The sequence below is a fragment of the Mytilus trossulus genome, chromosome 3 (genome assembly GCF_036588685.1).
Source record: "Mytilus trossulus isolate FHL-02 chromosome 3, PNRI_Mtr1.1.1.hap1, whole genome shotgun sequence".
NCBI classification, from domain to species: Eukaryota; Metazoa; Mollusca; class Bivalvia; order Mytilida; family Mytilidae; genus Mytilus; species Mytilus trossulus.
Window position 1 is genome coordinate 36,634,090 of NC_086375.1, and position 22,115 is coordinate 36,656,204.

At 31.7% G+C, this 22,115-nt stretch overlaps 3 protein-coding genes across 6 annotated transcripts in view; 2 read left to right on the forward strand and 1 right to left on the reverse strand.

Moving 5' to 3' along the window:
• On the forward strand, positions 1–7,049 carry LOC134711368 (apolipophorins-like). Its single transcript, XM_063571924.1, has 4 exons — positions 1–182; positions 1,591–1,918; positions 3,662–3,861; positions 6,643–7,049. The coding sequence occupies exons 1-4, from the start codon at positions 45–47 to the stop codon at positions 6,715–6,717; spliced, it is 741 nt and encodes a 246-aa protein (XP_063427994.1). The 5' UTR covers positions 1–44; the 3' UTR covers positions 6,718–7,049.
• Positions 7,050–10,553: 3,504 nt separating this feature from the next.
• LOC134711369 (uncharacterized) lies at positions 10,554–21,486 on the reverse strand. The gene is made up of 4 exons (XM_063571925.1): positions 21,357–21,486; positions 15,745–15,842; positions 13,576–13,703; positions 10,554–12,055 (listed from the first exon to the last, which is right to left on the reverse strand). The coding sequence occupies exons 1-4, from the start codon at positions 21,379–21,381 to the stop codon at positions 11,908–11,910; spliced, it is 399 nt and encodes a 132-aa protein (XP_063427995.1). The 5' UTR covers positions 21,382–21,486; the 3' UTR covers positions 10,554–11,907.
• LOC134711367 (zinc finger CCCH domain-containing protein 14-like) overlaps positions 21,291–22,115 on the forward strand; it is a 31,831-nt gene continuing 31,006 nt past the window's right edge. For 2 of the 4 annotated variants that reach the window (XM_063571922.1, XM_063571921.1), the window contains exon 1: positions 21,291–21,604. In XM_063571922.1, the coding sequence (XP_063427992.1) occupies positions 21,569–21,604 (36 nt within the window). In that variant the 5' untranslated portion in view covers positions 21,291–21,568. The remainder of the gene's footprint in view (positions 21,605–22,115) is intronic. The other 2 variants (XM_063571920.1, XM_063571923.1) reach the window with 2 other exon arrangements.

The following is a 22,115-nucleotide window of genomic DNA, read 5'->3' on the forward strand; positions in this document are numbered from 1 at the left end:
ATCACCAAACTGTTGCCAATTTAAAATCAAAGTATAACTCTTATATGGATCAGCTTAAAAATTTGAAATTAAATGAGCAATGGTCTAACGTTGCCAACCAGTACACATCAAGCATATATAACATCAGAGAGGGGATCAACCAAAGACTGGTCAACTCGTTACCAACACCAATGTACAATATGGTAAGTATAAACTTGTGTATATCGATTTGTAAGTTGATTTTAAAAATATGTTACCAAAGTTATAAATATACATACGTAGGGGTAAGATATATGAAATGTATAAGCAGAAATGTTAATGATTGACTTTAAAAAAAAAAGAGAGATATGACAGACATAAAACTATACTGCCGAAACTTACTTTAAATAAATTAAATGTAAACAGTAATAACTGTCCTTTCCGAGATTTAGATATTTTGGTTTTAAACAGGAAACTCCACTCTAAAATTAACGACAAAATGGTCGATTTTTCGTTCCCAATTTTTAATTTTCCCTTTTGGGATGGTGATATTCCTTTGACACTATCTTACGGTGTTTATATTTCACAACTAGTTCGCTATGCTCGTGTCTGTTTATGATTTTAACGAACGTAATCTATGTGTTACTGGTAAACTATTAAGACAGTGATTTCGTTACCACAAATTTCTTGAAACCTTAAATTAATTCTTCCATCATCATAGTGAAAAATATAAAGATTTGGTTTTGAAGTTTTGTTGTACCCATTGAAAACTTATTTCAAACGAGATAGCACATTCTCATTTTAACGAAAATGTTGTTTACCGTGCCCGAAAATTTAGAAACGGTCCTGGTAAACTTATCGATCCTGTAAATAAACTTATTTTAAAAGGTTACTAATTCAACACTGTAATATAAGATAATTGAATATAGTTTTTATTGGCATTAGTACTAGCATTGATTTTGTTATCGGTAAACTAAATACTATAATTATATACATATACACATTCATGGATCTACAATCCGTCGATACCTGTAGCTTTGCATTGCACATGGTCGTGTTTTTTTCTGACTGTTTATGACGACTTTACACTAAATCCATTGGATGTTGGTTGTGCTCTGATTGTTAATTTAGTCATAGATTAGACGTATTTCGATTTTTATCCATCTGATGAGTTAATCCTTTTTTAACTTATTTTTATAGTTCGTTATGATGCGGTACTGTTACACCACTATCCCAGGTCAGGGGAGGGTTGGGATTCCGCTAACATGTTTAACCCCGCAACATTCTGTATGTATGTGCCTGTCCCAAGTCAGGAAACTGTAATTCATTGGTTGTCGTTTGTTGATGTGTTACACATTTGTTTTTCGTTATTGTGTTGTACATAAATGTTATCTTGTTTCAAATTTGTAAATTCGAGAACTTTTATGACGGACTATGGGCTAAGCTCATTGTTGAGGGACGTACGGTGACCTATATATAGTTGTTAATGTCTGGGTCTTTGGTTTCTTGTCGAGAGCTGCCTCAATAGCAATCATACCACATCTTTTTTTATATTAAACATATATAAAAAAAAAAAAAACATTTATATATATGATAGATAAAGTAAAATAAGATTTACATATTCTTTTCAAGGGATCATCTGCATATAAATACTGGGAATTTGAAGAAAATGTGAATGCATTAATTGACAAAATATTTGATGAGTTGAAAAAAGATGTTAACAAGGAGATGTCTGTTTTTAAAGAGATTTTCGGAAATGTACGCAGATCCAAACTTATTAGATACGATATACCAAATGGAGAGATTGAAGGAGATTTGAACCTGCCTGTTGATGTACGCACTCTCAGCTCACTAAAAGACATTTCTTTGAGACAATACATTCCAGATATGAGCTTTCCAACTCCAAAAATAAATTTCCTTGGATCTGTGGAGGATTACATACCACATATGTCCTGGACAGGTTTGTAAACAAAAACTTTTCCCATTTTTATACTGCGAATCTCGATTGTTTCAAGAAAAATTAAGGGAAACAAGGATGTTGTGATGATGCATATTTAAATATTCTTTTTAAATAAGGACACAATCTGCTTAAATCTTATCACTGTCAATCCTTGGAAATTAAGTATTTCCACTACAAAATGGCTTTATCTAACGTTTCGATTACAAAAGACTAATCAGTGACGCTCAAATCTAAAAACAGTTAAAAAGACAAATAAAGTACGAAGTTGAAGAGTATTGAGGACCAAAATTCCTAAAAAAAAATTGCCAAATACAGCTAAGGTAATCTATTCCTCAGGTAGGAGGTCTTTAGAATTTCAAAATTTCAAAAGTTTTGTAAACAGTTAATTTATAAATATGAACATTTTCCCCAGAAGGTATCAACAGCCCAGTAGTCAGCACTTCTTCTGTGCTGACATGAATCATCATTGATATGGTCATATTTATAAATTAAAAGAGGGACGAAAGTTACCAAAGGGACAGTCAAACTCATAAATCTAAAACAAACTGACAACGCCATGGCTAAAAATGAAAAAGACAAACAGAAAGGCAATAGTACACATGACACAACATAGAAAACTAAAGAATAAACAACACGAACCCCTACAAAAACTAGGGGTGATCTCAGGTGCTCCGCAAGGGTAAGCAGATTACAAAACTTTTGAATTTTTGAAATACTATGTCTTTTCTACCTCAGGAATAGATTACCTTATAGCTGTATGTGGCAAAACTTTAAGGAATTTTGGTATATAATGCTCTTCAATTTTGTACTTTATTTTGGGCTTTTTAACTTTTTTGAATTCGAGCATCACTGATAAGTCTTTTGAAGACAAAACGAGCGTCTTGCATGCATACCAAAGTTAATCCTGGTATCTATATATGGTGAATTTATTTCCTGTTTGCTATTTGTAGGAATTATTTATAGATGGAAACTATTATAACTAGTAATGCAACAGTGCTTTCTATTAATAAAGTTTGATGTTAGGTACATAGGACACGGGATCAGTTTTGGCTGTTTCTATGGATTGGCATTTTTGATACTATATAAAGTTTGGCATTATAATGTATTAATATCGAAGGTGGTTGCTGTTATGTCGAATCGCGGTTAGTCACAACAGTATATATATATATACATTTAATTGTAGTACATATGTTTGTTAAGAAGAAAAAAAGCTGAAGACCGCATCCGGATGCGAGCTAGATATTCTTGATGTGTTGAATACCCATTGATGGCTTTCGGTTGTATTTTACTCCTTGGTTGGTTTGAAAATTGTCTCTTTGTCACACTCCCCATTTCAATTCTCAATTTTATTTGTTGCTGTGTTAATTTCATGTAATTATATATTGTTTGCATAGTAGAAATATCTACAATTGAGTCAAATAATATATTGTAAAAAAGAGAAAGAGATATGTTTATGTGTGTATACACTTTAATTCAGATAAGAAATACTTTCAATTCGTACGAGCATCGTTTTGTGAACAGTGTTTGTATTTTCGTATTTAAGTCATGATGAGTAAGGTCTTCCACTTAGTATATATTCAAATAACTGTTATTTATATATTATCCTGAACACACATGGTATAATTAGCAAAAACAAAAACAAAATGAAATAAATTTACATACAGTGATACTTTTTCTATTATATTGTGTATTTTCTTAATTATATAAATAGAGAATAATGTTATGTTTAATCTAATTTTACAGGAAGTGCAAAAGTACATGGCCGACACTTTACATCTTTCGATGGTCAAGAATTTGACTTCAGTGGTCGATGTAGCTACGTTCTTGCACGAGATTATGTAGACGGCAACTTCAGTATTATTTTGAACTATTTGGGTAGACAAAAGAAGAAGTTAATCTTGACTTCTCACCAACAAAATGTTCAATTATCACCTAATGGAAAGGTAAATATAACTCTCTACATATGAGGAATATTAATGAAGTGCATAATTGTACAATATACATGAAATACACTATGTACATCTATGGAACACCGGAACTGCCTTATGTTAAAAAAATCATTATACGATAGTACTTTGATATAATACGATGGTGCTTTGACAAAATACGATGGTACTTTGACATTATATGATGGTACTTTGACATTATACGATGGTACTTTGACATTATATGATGGTACTTTGACATTATACGATGGTACTTTAACAATATACTTTGCTTTGTCAATTTCGAGTAGCTCGGGTGTCCTCTGCAATTTTTACTTTTATTTTACATTTTTTACATCAAAATGTATATGTATACAAGCAAATGAAACAATATCTGAAAAGTCTGATTTTTGGCAACAAGAAAAAAAACCCAAGAAATGTCTTTAGTCCAGGTTTTTAATAGCACAAATCGAAGAACACACATTGAGAATCTAGGAACTGTTGTCTGTAATTCAAACAATTGTTTAATGTGGAAACAATGGCAATTTTAAAAATGGTATTAAAAAAATCCAGTTCTTTCTTGTTACCAAAGTGAATCAATTTTAAAGAGTTTCTACTGGGAATAAGGAATGAGTTTAAGACACTATTTGTGGTTTACTAGTTTGACCTGCAAACGTTTATCAAATGCCAATTATTGATTTTGGCATTCGCAATACGAGAGGTTTAGAAATGTACTAAAATATAGTCAGATATGTGGGTAACATGAAAGAATCTTGAGTAACAGGACAGAGTTGGTAACTGAAAGGGATTTTTCTCTCAAAAAATGCTTCATTTTATAGTTTAAGAAAAATACATAATTTCAGATTGGTCACAATTGGAAGATAACAGCAAACAATTTCATTTATCCTTTGCAACTGTATTTACAAGATGAAAAATCTGCCTAGGTAGTGAAAAATTCTCAAATAAATTCCTTTCTGTTACTATGTACTATACTAGAATTGCACAATGTTCTCTGCTGTTATCATAAGCAAAAACCTATTTTTTATTCAATATACTGAATATCATTTTGAAATTTAACTAATATGGTGATGATTACATATATTAAACACTTTTTACCGAATTAGACTATTTACCGGATTTGTAATCACATAAGCAACACGACGGGTGCCGCATGTGGAGCAGGATCTGCTTACCCTTCCGGAGCACCTGAGATCACCCCTAGTTTTTGGTGGGGTTCGTGTTGTTTAGTTTTTTTAGTTTTCTATGTTGTGTCATGTGTACTATTATTTTTCTGTTTACTCTTGAATAGTTTCTCCCAATACAACATCACTGAGGCCATATCGTTAAGTTCTGAAAATGTACGTTTACAGATCAAACTGTGCCATTCTTCGATATATTCAGTTACGAGCAAAAGCTTTGCAACATCCGAGATGAAAATCAATTATCAAGTAAATTCAAGTGTTGATTTTTATATGTCAAATTTAGGAGGACCGGAACCTCCTTGAATTTTCTGTGGTTTAATAGTCCCATATTTTATACACTCAATTCGACGCTTCATCATGTTTGCTGTTTTTGAAACTCCTATATATATCATTTTATTCTGGTATCACCTAAGTTGGACAAAGTTATACAGAAAAACACATTTGTTTACATTACATTGCATATAAGTACATTTGTTGAGGAAGCATTAAATATGAGCTTCAAATTCATGTCTCAAACATACTCACAATGTTTGGTGTTATCTTTTCTCTTTCAAAATGAACAAACGCATGCTTCAAATCAACCTTTTCAGTACACTCAACATGAGTGATTCTTGCATTTTGTTTTTATGAAGTGGAAATCCAATCAACTTGAAACTTAGTTTACATGTTCCTTATGATATGATCTTTCTAATTTTTATTACAAATAAGAGATCCCCCCCCCCCCCCCCCATTTTCATGGTCCACTAAACATATAAAAATGATAGTGCGGATTGGGCATCATTGTACTGGGTACACATTCTTGTTTTTTTTTTCTAATTCCCATGATTCCTTTACAAAAAGACAAAGTACCATCGTATAATGTCAAAGTACCATCATACAATGTCAAAGTACCATCATATAATAAATGTCAAAGTACCATCGTATAATGTCAAAGTACCATCATATAATGTAAAAGTACCATCAAATAATGTCAAAATACCATCATATAATGAAAGATTTTAACATAAGGCAGTTACGACGTTCCATATATATCCACAAATCTTCATTGGATGACTCTATTGAGAAAATTTTAAAAAGTGACAATAAAAAAGATGTGGTATGATAGCCAATAAGACAACTCTCCACAAGAGACCAAAATGACACAGAAATTAAAAACTGTAGGTCACCTTAGGCATGTATAAGAAGTGAAAATATTATAAAATGGTATTAAAGTTTACTCTGCATATGACTGTATGACTCCATAAGACATTTACCTTTTACATAGATATAGGAAGATGTGGTGTGAGTGCCAATGAGACAACTCTCCATCCAAATAACAATTTTAAAAAAAGTAAACCATTATAGGTCAATGTACGGCCTTCAACACGGAGCCTTGGCTCGCGCACCGAACTACAAGCTATAAAGGGCCCCAAAATTACTAGTGCAAAACCATTCAAACGAGAAACGAGAAACACGTCTTTATTACATAAACAAACGACAACTACTGTATATCAGATTCCTGACTTAGGACAGGTGAAAACATTTGCAGCGGGATTAACTGTACATTATTGTGTTTTGAAACATACCTAAAGAATTCACCTTATCATACGTTCTGTAGGTCAGCGTTGACGGTGTTGTTATGGATCTACCTTACAGATCATCAGAATTTGCAGTTTTCTCTGAAGATGGTTAGGTGTTTATTGAAGGACGTGGATTCCATGTTAAATCCGACCCAACTGTTGATATGGTCGACATTGGTTTGAGCAAGTGGTATTTTGGTAAAACAGGAGGACTTCTTGGTACACTGAACCATGAACGTTACGATGATATGATAATGCCAAATAAACAAATTACATCCGACGCTTTTGCTCTAGGAAACGCATGGCAGGTTCAAAATAGATGTTATTAAATAAAATTTATGCTTTCAAATGCTCCGAAAAAGCAATCTGTGATTAGTTACTTTTGATATGTATTTTGGTATTATTGTTAAACTTTTAGTGAAATATAAACGAATCTAAGCATTTATCATTGTTTCTGTTAAGTCTTTTTAATTTTACCTGGTCGAAGTTAAGCTTTATCATAACAAACGGACAACTATGGCTGTATTTTTCACCTCCGAAAAACTACTCTGTGTACATACTTACCTGTGCAGTTTATAAAGTTTTAAGGGCTGGCATCCACTAGAAGTTTAAAAGTTAAATGTATTTTGCATATCAGAAAGATTAAATCTTTTATGGATTTTGATGGGCATTTTTTTTTTCTTTCGTTCCTGTAGAAGGTGTAAAACTAACTAAGTTGGGATACAACTTTGAGATGCTCCCTCTCATGTATTAACTGGTTTCTACTAGAACATTCTCACCCCTTCTGTCCTATGAAAAGTCAGTTTTTTGCCCTCTAATTTTCATAGTACATGGTTTTCCATGCACTATGAAATGCTTTACATAAATGACTTTTCATTGTCAGTTAATTATGAAAGTGAACTCTTAATAGCTGCACTAATGAAGTGTACAATCCCCTAAGGCATTTTCCTTGGGAAAATAGCCTACTGATTAAGATGAAAGAGCAAAGATTAAAATAAAAACATTTTGAATTTTGCAAAATTTCATGCATTTTCTAACGGTACATATATATAGAATAAACAAACAAAAAATTGGGTAAGGATGTAGGTAAAATAATACTTACTGGTAAAAAGGTGAAAAAACGGCCATATTTGTCCATTTGTTATGATGAACCTTAATCAAAACAATGTGGTATGCAGACATTACAGCACATTGACTTGAGTATGTATGTGAAGAAAGTATCTTTGGATAGCATGCTTGCTAAATGAACCATGAAATCATTAAACAAGAGGCCGTCAAGTGACAAAAAACGGATTCCACTACAGAGGTTGAACCCTGAACAGTTGAGAAAATATGGACACAACATTTAAGCTTAAAAAAGCTCTGAATTTGGATTGTGATTGATCATACAAAAATGAAAATGAAATAAAAAAATATTTCTTTAAAATTTCCAATTCAGGGACAGCAACCCAACAACAGGTTGTCTGATGTCTGATCATCTGATGTCATGCCCAAATGTAAAAAAATAATTAAATCTTGAAAACATTGTCAATTAAGACTATTTTATCCAATTGCTTGATCTGTATGATCCAGTGAGCTAAAAGGTTGAGCCTACTGTAGACTGTATAAACAGCATTCCTGATAAAGAGCTGTGCCACGAGGGCATGATACATCACTTATTCAACAAATAAAGTTTCATAACTTCTGTATGTTATTTATACAAATAATAAAATTTATAAGGGTTCCGCAGAACCCAGTGTCTCGCCTATTTTTGCTGTAAATCGCAGGCTCAACAACAATGAGGAAAAAAATCAATAAAAATATTCCTCTTGTTACTATTTTATGATTGTAAGAAAATCTAAGTCCATTTAAAAGAAAATTACAGAAAAAAGGGAGTAATCTTTTTACAAACTTTACTTCTGGATACAATCTTATGATCATAAACAAGCTTCTGTCCAAGTTTGGTACAAACCCAGGATAGTTTAAGAAAGTTATTAAAATTTTAAAAACTTTAACCACAAAGTGAATGTAATGGTTCCCCGCAGAAAAACTAAGTCCATTTAAAAGTAAAATATGGAAAAAATGGATTTATTTATTTACAAAATTTACTTCTGGATACTATCTTATGATCATAAACAAGCTTCTGTTCAAGTTTGGTACAAACCCAGGATAGTTTAAGAAAGTTATTAAAATTCTAAAAACTTTAACCACAGAGTGAATGTAATGTTTCCCCGCAGAAAAAACTAAGTCCATTTATAAGTAAAATACGGAAAAAATGGAATTTTATTTTTACAAAATTTACTTCTGGATATTATCTTATGATCATAAACAAGCATCTGTCCAAGTTTGGTACAAACCCAGGATAGTTTGAGAAAGTTATTAAAATTCTAAAAACTTTAACCACAGAGTGAATGTTTTGTTTCCCCGCAGAAAAAACTAAGTCCATTTATAGTAAAATACAGAAAAAATGGAATTTTATTTTTACAAAATTTACTTCTGGATACTATTTTATGATCATAAACAAGCTTCTGTCCAAGTTTGGTACAAACCCAGGATAGTTTGAGAAAGTTATTAAAATTCTAAAAACTTTAACCACAGAGTGAATGTTTTGTTTCCCCGCAGAAAAAACTAAGTCCATTTATAGTAAAATACGGAAAAAATGGAATTTTATTTTTACAAAATTTACTTCTGGATACTATCTTATGATCATAAACAAGCTTCTGTCAAAGTTTGGTAGAAATCCAGTAAAGTTTAAGAAAGTTATTAAAATTTCAAAAACTTTAACCACAGAGTGAATATTTGTTGACGCCGCCGACGACGACGGAATGTAGGATCGCTTAGTCTCGCTTTTTCCACTAAAGTCTAAGGCTCGACAAAAAGCTAAAGGGAGGTTATTTTAAAAGATATAAACCAGTCACTAAAGTTTCATGAAAACTGCTCAACACATGTGAGGTTATTGTTTTAAAACTAGAAAATACTGCTTGTTTAAAGAATAAAACCCCATAGCTTGAAAGCATAAATTTATAACTAGCGAATCTAAAGAGCCTGTCTCGCTCACCATGGTATATGTGCATTTTTAGCAAAGAACACAGATGGATTCATGACAAAATTATTTCTACCTATATTGAACTTGGCCCAGTAATTAAAGAGAAAAATATTTTGTAAAAATTTACAAAATTTATAAAATTTATCAAAATTGTTAAATATTTACTGTAAAGTGCAATAACTCCTTACTGGGTCAATTGACCATTTTAGTCATGTTGACTTATTTGTAGGTCTTCTTATGCTGTACATTATTGTTGTTTACAGTTTATCTCTATCTATAATAATATTGAAGATAATAACCAAAAGCAGCAAAATGTTCTTAATATTACCAATTCAGGGGTAGCATTAATCCAAAAACGAGTTGCTTGATTGATCTGATTTCAGGGCAGATAGATCTTGACACAATGAACAATTTTATTCTTTCAGAAAATTTATCAAAATAGAAAGAGACCTTTACATCAATAGATATTGTAAAACAATTTACCAAAGTTTCATGCAAATTGGTTAATAAGTATTGTTGATTTAATTATAGTCAAACATAATGACGAAGGACAGGCGGACGGACAGATAGATGGACAGACAGACAACGATATACTAAGTACCATTATAAGTCTGGCAAATTGGGGTATAAAAATAAAATTGTCAACTTCAAAATTGCTTATCTTGGAAAGGCACAGTCCTAGGTATGACAGTCTTCATGTAATTCAACTGAAAAATTCAGACTTTTTCCAACTGTTATTTATTTTACTGTTATCATAAGAAGTGGCTTCAGAGATATAAATTATATAATCATTTACAGGGTGCATTATCATTTTTCAAGGATTATTCTTTTCTTTTTTTTGGAGGGGGAGGGGGATTAATATCTCACTCCGAACTATATGGTGGGGGTAAGCTCAAGAGGGGGTAGACAACTCCTCTAAAAAAAATCCTCTAATTCAATTTACAAACTAATATTGGTTCAGTCTGCAATTTGTTTTATTTTATTTTCACTCTGGAATGTTTTTATACATGTCCAAACTTGTACACAAACTAAACAATAATTTAGTGTATTACTGTCGATTAATCAACTATTACAAACATATGACATAAGGCATTGATAAATTAATCCTTAAGTAGTAAATCAACAATAATTTCTATTTTAAAAGGAACAACTGTAATATTTTTTCTGACTATAAAGGAATAACATCAAAAATGTGGTGCACACTGAAAAACCTGGGGTAGCGGGTTATTTTAAAGTGTGCACTACATTTTTTATGCTATTTTGAAGAGAGAAAAAATACTGAAGTTATTTCTTGTTATTTATTTCTTTATTCCATTTTAAACCCGTATAAACACTAAAAAAACCACTTTGAAGATGTCACGGTCACATGACTAAATTATGTCTATGAGCTGATAAACAAAACAATATCAGCCAATCAGAAGACATGTTACATCCAAAATTTGAATTATAGACCTTTGTCACAATTTATTAACATTCATTTCATATATCCCATTTAAAATCTTTCTCATATTCAAAAAATAATACAGATTTGTAGTACTATATAAATATCATAATTCCATAATTATCTTCTTTCCTGATAAACTCATAGCAGCTACGTATATATGTTGTAACTTTTATTCCTAATTTCTAAATCTCCTGACCTATGAAATATTAAGATGCATGTTAGTAATTAATACACATTTCATTCAATATTTTCAAAACTTTTTTACCCCATTAATCTTGACTGAATACAAAATATACAAAGCAGCTATCTGACACATCTAATTCAACATATACTGTAAATTCAGAAATTATTGCGTGCATTTATTATTGCGATTTTGTCATTTTAAACTTAAATGCCATTTTAATTTTTACAATTTATAGGAAAATCCTGCTTAATTCAGATAAAATATTGCACAATGCGAGTTTTAATTATTGCTTTTATAAGTCTGCCGCATCATTCGCAATAATTTCAACCTCGCAATAATTTCTGAATTTACAGTATATAAAGTAACACTTTTCTTGCTACATCTGATGTACAGCAAGCTAATAAATATTTCCAAGAATGATTTAGTACACAATCCTCTTCAACTACACCATAATGTTTTAAATATGACTTTCTAAAGCACAGGAATGTAGTTTCCTGTAAAGTGGTCTATTGAAAAGGTCATTCCCAATCAAATCTGAGATCACAATTGAATGCTGTCCTTCTTCAGTTACTTCGTCAACTAATGTTATCAGGACTGAATTAAAGCCGTTTCCTAAACACAGTATACCTTTGAAATACACTTTAACATGATCATGTTCTGAGAAGATCACAGAACTTTTCAATGCATTGTACAGCTTTACAACATTGTACTGGCTGATGAAATGTACATATCATTATACCATAGGGAAGATTACAAACTGCCAGACCATCTCTGTCACTTTCTGATGTTGCATAAATACTGTAAAAAATATACAACTAGATCAAATATTAAAGTATTGACGACAACTAGGCTGGTTTATGGCCTTACGACAATTATCCATTTTTTAAACAACTACTCATTATGAGTACAAAATGCAGGGTTTATATGGCCCACATTTGGCACCTCATTCTAACTAAAAATATTACAGATTCATTATTATTAGTTGCACACCAAATTTTGTGGGTACAAGTGAATCACATATTCAAAATTTTCAAGGAATGACAATATAATGCATACGGTTTGTTTGCAGAGATTGGTAAAACTATGAAATCAAATATCCACGAAAAGTGCAAGTTTTTATCAATCCACTAAAATTGATACCCTCGAAAATATATGAATCCACAATATATGGGTACTAGCTAAAATTTTCAAATAGATATTTCATGGCCTATTAATATATCAGAAAATTGAATTGAAGGTTACTGAATAATGCCTTTAAAAGTGTTCATATTACCAAGCCATAATTTGCCTGTACCAAGTCAGAAATATGACTCCATTCATTTGATGCTTTTGAGCTTTTTATTTTGCCATTTGACTGGGAACTTTCCGTTTTAAATATTCCTCAGAGTTCTGTATTTTTGTGATTTTACTTTTTGCAACACAGTACTGACTCCATTTATGTATAATTTTTGTTCTTATTTCTGTGATGTCTCACAAGTTTCTCAGAACTGCAGACCTTCAACTGACAATCATGGTTTTTATCTATTAATTTTTAAGGTTTCTTTTCATTTACCCTACCATTGTATGCTTTATAGAAAGGCCTCTTCTTCAGATTTTTTTCTGTTTTGCTTATTTCAATGCCATATAAAGAATTTTATTGGTTTCGATAAATGGTATAGTTTCTTTGTACATGAACCTGGCTTTAATTTTTTGTTTGGGGGGGGGGGGGGGGGGGGCATTCCCTCTATAATTCAGAGAAAAAACAACACTTGGTAAAAGATCAAAGTAGGAGACATTTACTTTATACTATGGATCTTAGTTTCTCGTTTGAATTGTGTTACATTGTCATTTAGGGGCCTTTTATAGCTGACTATGCCGTACAGGTTTGGCTCATTGTTGAAGGAAGTGTCATTTTGGTCTCTTGTGGAGAGTTGTCTCATTGGTAATCATACCACATCTTCTTTTTTATATTTGGCAAAACAACAAAATCAAACATCCTCAAAAAAGCAAGTTTTCCTCTATCTTTGAAAATTGGTATTCACAAAAGATAAATGAATTCACAGTAACTTTGCTTATAGAAAAATGTATAGGAAATTTATATGTTACTTGCAACCATAAGAGCCTCCAAAATGTTTGGACAAAAATCAAAAGTGTCATATGGTTAATAAGATTAAAAAAACATGATTTGTTACACTGGAGTTCTTATTTAAGAACTGCATGGTCCATCAAACACTTTTTTTTATAATTTGTATAAAGTGCTTATTTTAGACTAATTTTTCTTATATACTTAATAATATCATATGTCTGTGTGCATTCTTAATATTGTGTGATTACCATACCTGCAATATGACTGTTTGTATATCTTATACTGCAGAGTTGGTCTCTTTCCAACTGTCAACAGAAATGTATTGTAATTTGAAGCTGGATTCAGTCCTCTAAAAGAGTCTATAAACTGCTGCTTTTCATTCTAAAACAACGTGCACGTGACATTCATTAACAACAATATTAACAAAAGAAATATTCATTTGACCAAATAGGTCAAATAATCGAAATTTTCCATCCAGTAGAAAACATTTGACCGATGCAGACGACTCAAATTTTTCCATTGCAGTCACCACCCCTCAATTTAAGAATTGACTAAGCTTGATGGAGTTTTCATTAAATCTCCATCAAGGAAGGTATATTTAAAAGCATGCTTTTAAAAATTAAGGTTTCTCTCCACTTCTGTATCATGTATTCTGGCCGATTGGAAGTGTAAGAGGTCACTCTGTGTAAAGCAAAACGAAATGCATGTGCCAATGGAAAGGATAATTGCGGAATTAATGAATCAAGGTGTGTTTACATAAAATTTATTCCGTTTTTTCTTCATTTATTTCAATAGTCTACGTAGCTGTTAATGTTAGCTGTAATAGTTGTTATCATTAAATTATGGTCATCTTACGGCTTGGCTGCAGATGAAATTTAAATTATGTCTTTGATACGGAAGAGAGAGAAGTGGTGTAGTGGTTAGTGCATCGGACTACTAGCACAAAGATTCCTGGTTCGATTCCCGTTTGGGATGAAAATTTCAGGAACTCAATTTTCGGCTCTCCCTTGACACCATTTGCGAGTATGGTCTTGAGGAAACGATGATAGTCCGTCGGAAGGGGACGATAAATGGCTGACCTGTCACCGTCACCCATGTTAAGAGAGAGCCATATCTCTTGCACGTTAAAGACACCCTTGTAGATCTCGAAAAAGAGTAGGCTAATGCCGCTACAAGGCAGCACTCGCACCCGCAAAGTGGAGAGGGATTAATATAAGTTGCAAAACTTGTTTCCCAATGCACTTTAAATAAATATGTTTAAACTAAACTAAAACTACGGAAGATTTTCTTTAGTTGTTGTTCCTATTTGATTGTGTATTCTGGTTTTATAGAAACAAAAATATTAAAATTTCATTGTCTACATTCAAGTGATAAATAATTTTAAATAAATGTGGAATGTGTTCATGAGACCTAGATAATTCCCCCTTGCATATAATGCTATATGAAGACATAACTGATGAACAGTAAAAGTGACATCACCAAAATTTAAACTTATCTGTATATTTTTGTGGTCATTAGCATTGTTTTTTTCCAGTTTTATTCATTGGGCAGAGGCACTCTAAAGTTAGATTTGATTTGAAATTTGGTGTTTTAACGCCACTTTTGAGGACCGCATTTAATCTATTTCATGGTGTCCAGTTTTTATTGGTAGAGGAAGACGGAGTGCCTAGAGAAAACCACCGACCTTCAATAGGAAAACTGACAATCCTAGTCAATTAAGAATGGAGTCGAGTGCAAGCGCACGAGCAGGGTCAAAACTCAGAGCCTCAGTGTTGACTGGCTATTGATTACAGTAGTAACTACTTAGACCACTTGGCCACCCAGGCCCTCACTAAAGTAAGAGAATAGAAATGAAAAATTCAAAAGTTAAATTTTTGACCCTGATTCGGACCAACTTGAAAGCTGTACCAAAAGATATAATATCTAAATACAGGTTTAGATTCAGCATTTCAGCCATATATACATGATATTTATTTAATTTATGTCGAAATGAAATACAGTTTTATTTTATCTATATAATTTTCTGTTCAAAGGGAAATAACTCAAACTGAATAAATTACAAAAAAATAGTCTTCTAAAATTAGATTTTATGTAATATATATATCTAATTTCAAATTAATGATAAAATGGATATAATTCAACTACTTAGTAATAAACATTGTTAGAATCAACATATCAAAGAACCCAAAGAATTAAATTTATATGAAATTAAATCCAAAATCTGAATATATATATATTTTTTTACAAATAATATTTAATAGCTTATTTTTTAAGGAGTTCACTTCACCAAAAAAGGCTCATCCTGTCTTTTGTTGAAATAAAACTTCCGTCCTGCCTATTTGTTTCAAATTTCATTCTAGCACTTATGGTAAAATATCAAATTATATCGAATTAAACAAGAGAGAATTTATATCATAAATACCTGAAGAAGATTTGAAAGCTCCCCATAAGTGAAGGCTTCTTGTCCATGCTTTGTCAATAGAAGTATCCCACTAACCACCTTGTGTTGCAGTAAGTGCTCTGTCAATGTATCATATAAATAAATAAATTAAGGTAATAAAAAAGATGTAATCTCTTATCTCAAAATATGTACAATCATTAATTAACGTTTTTTGATTGAGTTAAGTCTGCCAATTGATATTTTATCGTGTGTTTTTCTATGTTGTGATGTTTTCCTATGTTGTGATGTTTTCCTATGTTGTGATGTTATATATATTGTTCCAGAAAAAGGGAGAAGGTTTGATACCATTAAAACATTTAATCCCGCTGCAAATGTTTGCACCTGTCCTAAGTCAGGAATCTGATGTACAGTAGTTGTCGTTTGTTTATATTATTTATACGTGTTTCTCGTTTAAAAAAAAAAAAAATATATAGATTAGACCGTTAGCTTTCCCGTTTGAATGGTTTTACACTAGTAATTTTGTGGCCCTTTATAGCTTGTTGTTCGGTGTGAGCCAAGGCTCTGTGTCGAAGGCCGTACATTGACCTATAATGGTTTACTTTTTTAAATTGTTATTTGGATGGAGAGTTGTCTCATGGGCACTCACACCACATCTTCCTATATCTATATACAATGTATATGTTACAGTAAATAGGTGAAATTAGGAATTACATGTAATTACTAAATTGTAGGAATTACATGTGATCCCCGATGCACTTAGTAAATACAAGTAATTCCTTAAACGGCCCAGTTATTACCAGTAATTACTAATTTTAAAATGAATTTTTACACCTATTTACTAACTATTAAAACAATGTTTTAATATGGTCAGCTGTTCAAAAGTTATGGTAATACTAAAAATAGAAGATCAGTGAGTACTCTTAAAAAGTGATCAGCCTCAAATGTACCTTTTTGTAAAAGGAGCATTAGCTAAGAGATATAGAATCATTAATGAAAATGATATATAGTGAAATTATAATTCACTTATAGCAGTCAATCTGGTTCTATTTTACTAAAATAAGCTGAGAAACCTGGTTGATGAGTTGTGCACTTGCAAGTAAATAATTGGACCTCATCGAATACATATTAATGTGACCTTCAATTCAACCCCTGGCTGAAGATAGGTTACTGATGTATTCAGATTTAAAGTTGTAAGTGTTTCTCTGAACGAAGTCCATTTATAAGGATTGTACGAAAAATAATTGTGTTTATACAAACTTTACTTTGGATATTATCGTATGATGATAAACGTTACAAGCTTCTGTCCAAGTTTGGTAGAAATCAAGGATATTTTAAGAAAGTTATTAAAATTTAAAAAACTTTAACCACAGTGTGAATGTAATGTAAACTGGCATAAAAACTTATTCCAATTATAAGTAAAATACTGAAACTCTTGATTTTATTTTTAAAAAGTTCGCTACTTGAAAATTATCTTATGATCATATTAGAACAAGCTTCTGTTCAAGTTTGGTAGAAATTCAGGATATTTTAAGAAAGTTATAAAAATACAAAGAACTTTAACCACATAGTGAATATTTGTGGATGCTGTTGACGACAGAAAGGTTTGCTATGTCTTGCTCTTGCGACAAAAGTTGCAGGCTTGACAAAAAGAAACAGAATGTCAAAATTAAAAGTAAAACAAAAGGTATGGACCATTTAGTTGACTTATTAAATCCACAAAAAGATGATTCTTATACAAGTAGAAACGACGATAACATTTTGTAGCAGGTATATAAGCTTAAGTTTTGAGGTCTTGAAAAACTCATAAAAATATGACTCTTAACACCATCAAATTGTAAACACAACAGTCTGACAAAAGAAGTTGTAAATAAACCTATTTTGTAAAAGGAATTTAACTTATGTCATTGGGCAAGTTTATGTGCAAAGTATGCCTGATGGAGATTTTGATTTTAAGAAATTATGAGATTTTTAAAAGAATTATCAAGATTATTCAACCAAATTTGGCATTATTGAATGTCTATCATCAAAAAAGATGTTGCGAAGTTGCCTATAATCTTCTCACAAAAGTATTTCTCAATTTTAAATTAATATCATTGTCTTGCATGCTGAAAATGTTTTAGGGAGTTTCAAAACGTTTAAAACATCGCACCATTTTCCAGTTTCAATTCACAAACACTAAAGAGTATACACTTTTGATGTGCCTTATATTCCTTAATCCCCAATGAACTAAGCCCTAAATTACCTACCCTTTTACTTTCTTATTTGTTATCTTGATTTATATCTTTAATTTTAAAACAAAAACATCAAGTCAGTAAATAGCTGTAAAAATGACCAAAAAAATCAGTGAATACCAGTAATTACTGAAACAACCAGTAAATACATGTAATTACTAAATTGGGTAGTAATTACAGGTATTTACTGATATGTTTAGTAATTACGTGTAATTCCTAATTTCACCTATTTACTGTAACATATATATATGATCAGGCTTTTTGCTAAAAGTCAGTCGATGATTGCATTTCATCAGTGAAACCAGTTATTGTCTTCAATCAGTTGTTTTAATAAGTTATATCCTGAATGAATATCATCACTTTACAGTATAACAATATATCAGGTTAAAATAATTGCTATGGCGGATCCAGAAGGTAGGTTCCAGGGGTTTTAAGTTTGAAGTTACTTTGAACCCCCTTTTTTTGTACCATGAATCCATTTGAATGGGGACATATGGTTGGAACACCCCCCCCCCCAAACCCCCCAATTGGACACCAGCTTCATCAAAAACTACCATGACCTGAAAGCAGGACAAACTGGTGCACAGATGAACGGACAGACGGACGCACAGACCAAAAAACATAATACCCTACTACAATTGTAGGTGGGGCATAACAAATGCGCCCTCCTCAAACTTTTACAATATTCCAAGTTAATCAAAGCAAAACTCTAGAAGGGTAGATAACTAACTTTCCAAATTTGTACTATTGTCATTGTGTTTTGATTGTAAACATTGTGAGTCCTTTTGAGTTTCATAAAATTTCTTATTAAGTGCAGAAAAGAAAAATAGAACAGACAGAAAGACGAAAAAGAAGGATGAAAGGTCAAGGGTTACATTAAAATGTTCCTGTTGTTTCCTTAAAAAAAATCAAAGTTAGAACCCCAGAAAGCTGCAGTTGTTTAACAGCTCTAAAATTAAATAAATGGAGAATGTTTCCCTATGGACACCAAAATTTGTTCTTGATCTGAGTTTTAGGTAATAAGTATTGTGAATAGGTCTCATAATGTTTGGTTGTGACAAACTTAAGGTACAGAAGGAAAAATACAAAATTTGCAATTTTTTTTTTTTTATAAAGGGGCATAACTCGATAATGATTAAAGTGATGCCACCAAAATTCAACTTGATCTGTATTTTGTGGATAAAAGCATTGTGTATAAGTTTTAGAATGTTTGGTTAGGGCAACTTTAGTGAGAGAACAGAAACTAAATATTTTGCATTGTTTTCCATTTATAAATAGGCATAAAAAGTGAATGGTTAAAGTAACCACACAAAAATTCTAACATGATCTGTATTTTGTGTTAATAAGCATTGACAATAAGTTCCATAACATTTAGTTGAGGTAAACTTAAGTTGGAGAACAGAAACTAAACATTTAGCAATGTTTCCATTTATAAAGGGACGTAACTCTAGAACGGTTGCAATAACACAACCAAATGAGGGTAAAACTTAATGCCCCCTCCACTACAGCAGGGCATAAACAAATCACTTATTTAAGTATAAAATATTTGCATCAATCATTTTAATGAAACATACAGAGGAAGTACAATGTATGTAAGGTGACCTGTGGATGTAAAAATATATATTGATACATTTTCACTACATTGTAGGTACTAAATTAGAGGTTTATTCTAACATCAGAATTGTACATCAAAGCTTAAGCATGTTAAGTGTAACAGAATTTTCCTAAAATATCACAAAACATGTAGTATAGCAGAAGAAATCAACCAACAACATCCACCTAGTCAGAAATAAACAGACAAACATCATGTACATTGAAATAACAAATACAAACAATAATAGACAACGAATGATCCAGAAGGCCTTACTGTGGTGAGGTTAAACTAGTTTAATGCACCACAAACCTAGTACTATCATTGTGATGCATGTGATGCAAAGAAAATGTTTAATAGTTAAGTTAAAAAAAAAGAGGATTAAGTATGATCATATGATTTAGCCAATGTCACAACTCTCCACAAGAGAGCAAATGACACAGAAATTAACAACTATAGATCACTGTACAGCCTTCAACAATGAGCAAGCCCATACCTCATAGTCAGCTTTAAACGTGAATTTACCAGAAAAGGCACAGTAACAGTAGATCTATCAGTTTTGTTTTTTCACTCAAATGCATAATATGTAATTAAATTGAAGGCAACATGTAATGGTTACTTTTTGTTTGTGGTTTAACTTAGCTTGTTAAAACCCAATTGCAAAAATTAAATACAGTACTACATTCTACTAGTCTGTAAGTCCCATTTCATCTGACCTGAAACTAAAAGTTTTCACCCCAGATCATTTTCAGGTTTTATACATTATAGTTTGGTCAGTTCCCTGTTTCTTCGCAGTTAGTAGGAACAATTGTTTTTGGTATTTAGGTTCTGGTTGTTTGAAGTATTACTTTTTAGATTGATAAATGATACCTGACCTTGAACTCAATTTTACAGATTAGGATCATTGATAAGCTTTAAGCCTCCTGGTCAGCCCAAATTCTTAGTAATTTTAAATTTAAGACATAATATTCAAGCTAGTTTCTGTCAGAATTTTGATTGTGATAAAATTTTAGACATACAATGACATATAAATATAAGTTTTGACACAAAATAAATGAGGTCAAAAATCTTTTTAAAAAATATGAAATGGGATATTTAATTTACCTAGAATGGTCGGATATTCAAAATCTAGCAACATGGTTAGATTCAGGATAAAAAGTTTTTTAGTGAAATCAAAGTCTTATTTTGGACCCTTCAATCCTAAACTGTTGGTACCATATCCCTTGTAATTAATCGCAACCTTCCTTTAGTAGTATTGGACCTTTTTGTGAAATTTCATAGAGATCCATTTGCTAAATGTAAAATATTGCCTGGAAACCAAATATATGTCTTCAGATGGCAAAGCCAATGACTACATGATAGCATTATACAAAACTCAAAAGCAAATTATTTTGCAGTTGTATAAAAATATCTACCTGATGTGACAAGACTGGGAAAATGAGTTACTAGTTTACCGTTTTGTAAGAGAGAAGAAATGTACCAAACATGCCAAAGGAACAGTTACATGTAAACCAGTTATCCACTTTAAAGACAAGTCATCATAGTAAAACACAGCTCTTCTTTCATCCTGATACACTGTGTAGGTAGAAAATGGTTTAATTTTGGTACAAAAACATGGAAACTTCACAATAGGAAAATTGAAATCATATTTATGGGAGGATTGTGGACATTTTTTTCATCTACTTTGCGGTCTTCAGATAAACCAAACTAAAAAAAACGCGAGTTAAAAATTCGTTTAAATAAGTTCCTTCAGCTTCTGTTTGTGAAAATGTTAAAAATTTCTCAACAAATATTCCTTTAACTGTCTTAACCTTTAACTAAAGCTTCCCAAGACATATTTGCTAGAACGTTTCTACACCGTCGTCTCTGTTTTTTTCGTCTGAATCATTTTTACGTTTTGATTGATGAGTAATTTCTATTCTTCAAAGACTTTTTTTGAGACAGACTACATCTGTAAATGCCGCAAGAATCAGCATTGAAAATAATTCTTTTGAAGTTTATAGCAAAGTGATATGGTGTTGTCATGGACTCTGCAAAAGATATAAGCAAAAAGATACGAGTAAGTTTCTTGCAAATGTTTAACACATTGTTAACCAAAAGTTTTTGGAAAGCTACCATAATTTGTTAGTGGATTATGTTAGGCCACCCTTAAAAAATTGTTTGTTTGGCATTGCCGACTCACACCATCAGCAGTTGGGTAGGTAGGTAGGGATTTTTTTTAATTTCATTCAAAAACTATATATATATTGCAACCATAATCATTTTGACTCTAGATCACAGCCAAAAGCAGTGCAGCATTTTGCAGTTGTGTGCACAAACTGATGGTTTCTTTGATAGGGGATAATGTCACATTTTATACAACATATGGGTAATTTCATGTCAGACGTTCAGTGTTTTGGGAGGAGTAAACCAAAGTACCCAGCAGAAACAGATCTGTGGTAGTGAACTGACATTAACCATATACATGTTAGACCTGACAATTGAATCTTAACTGTGGGACTGTCTATAGCTATTGAACAGAGGCTTAATGTCACATCTTGAAGTTGTCTTCAGTTTGGTAAACTTGTCAT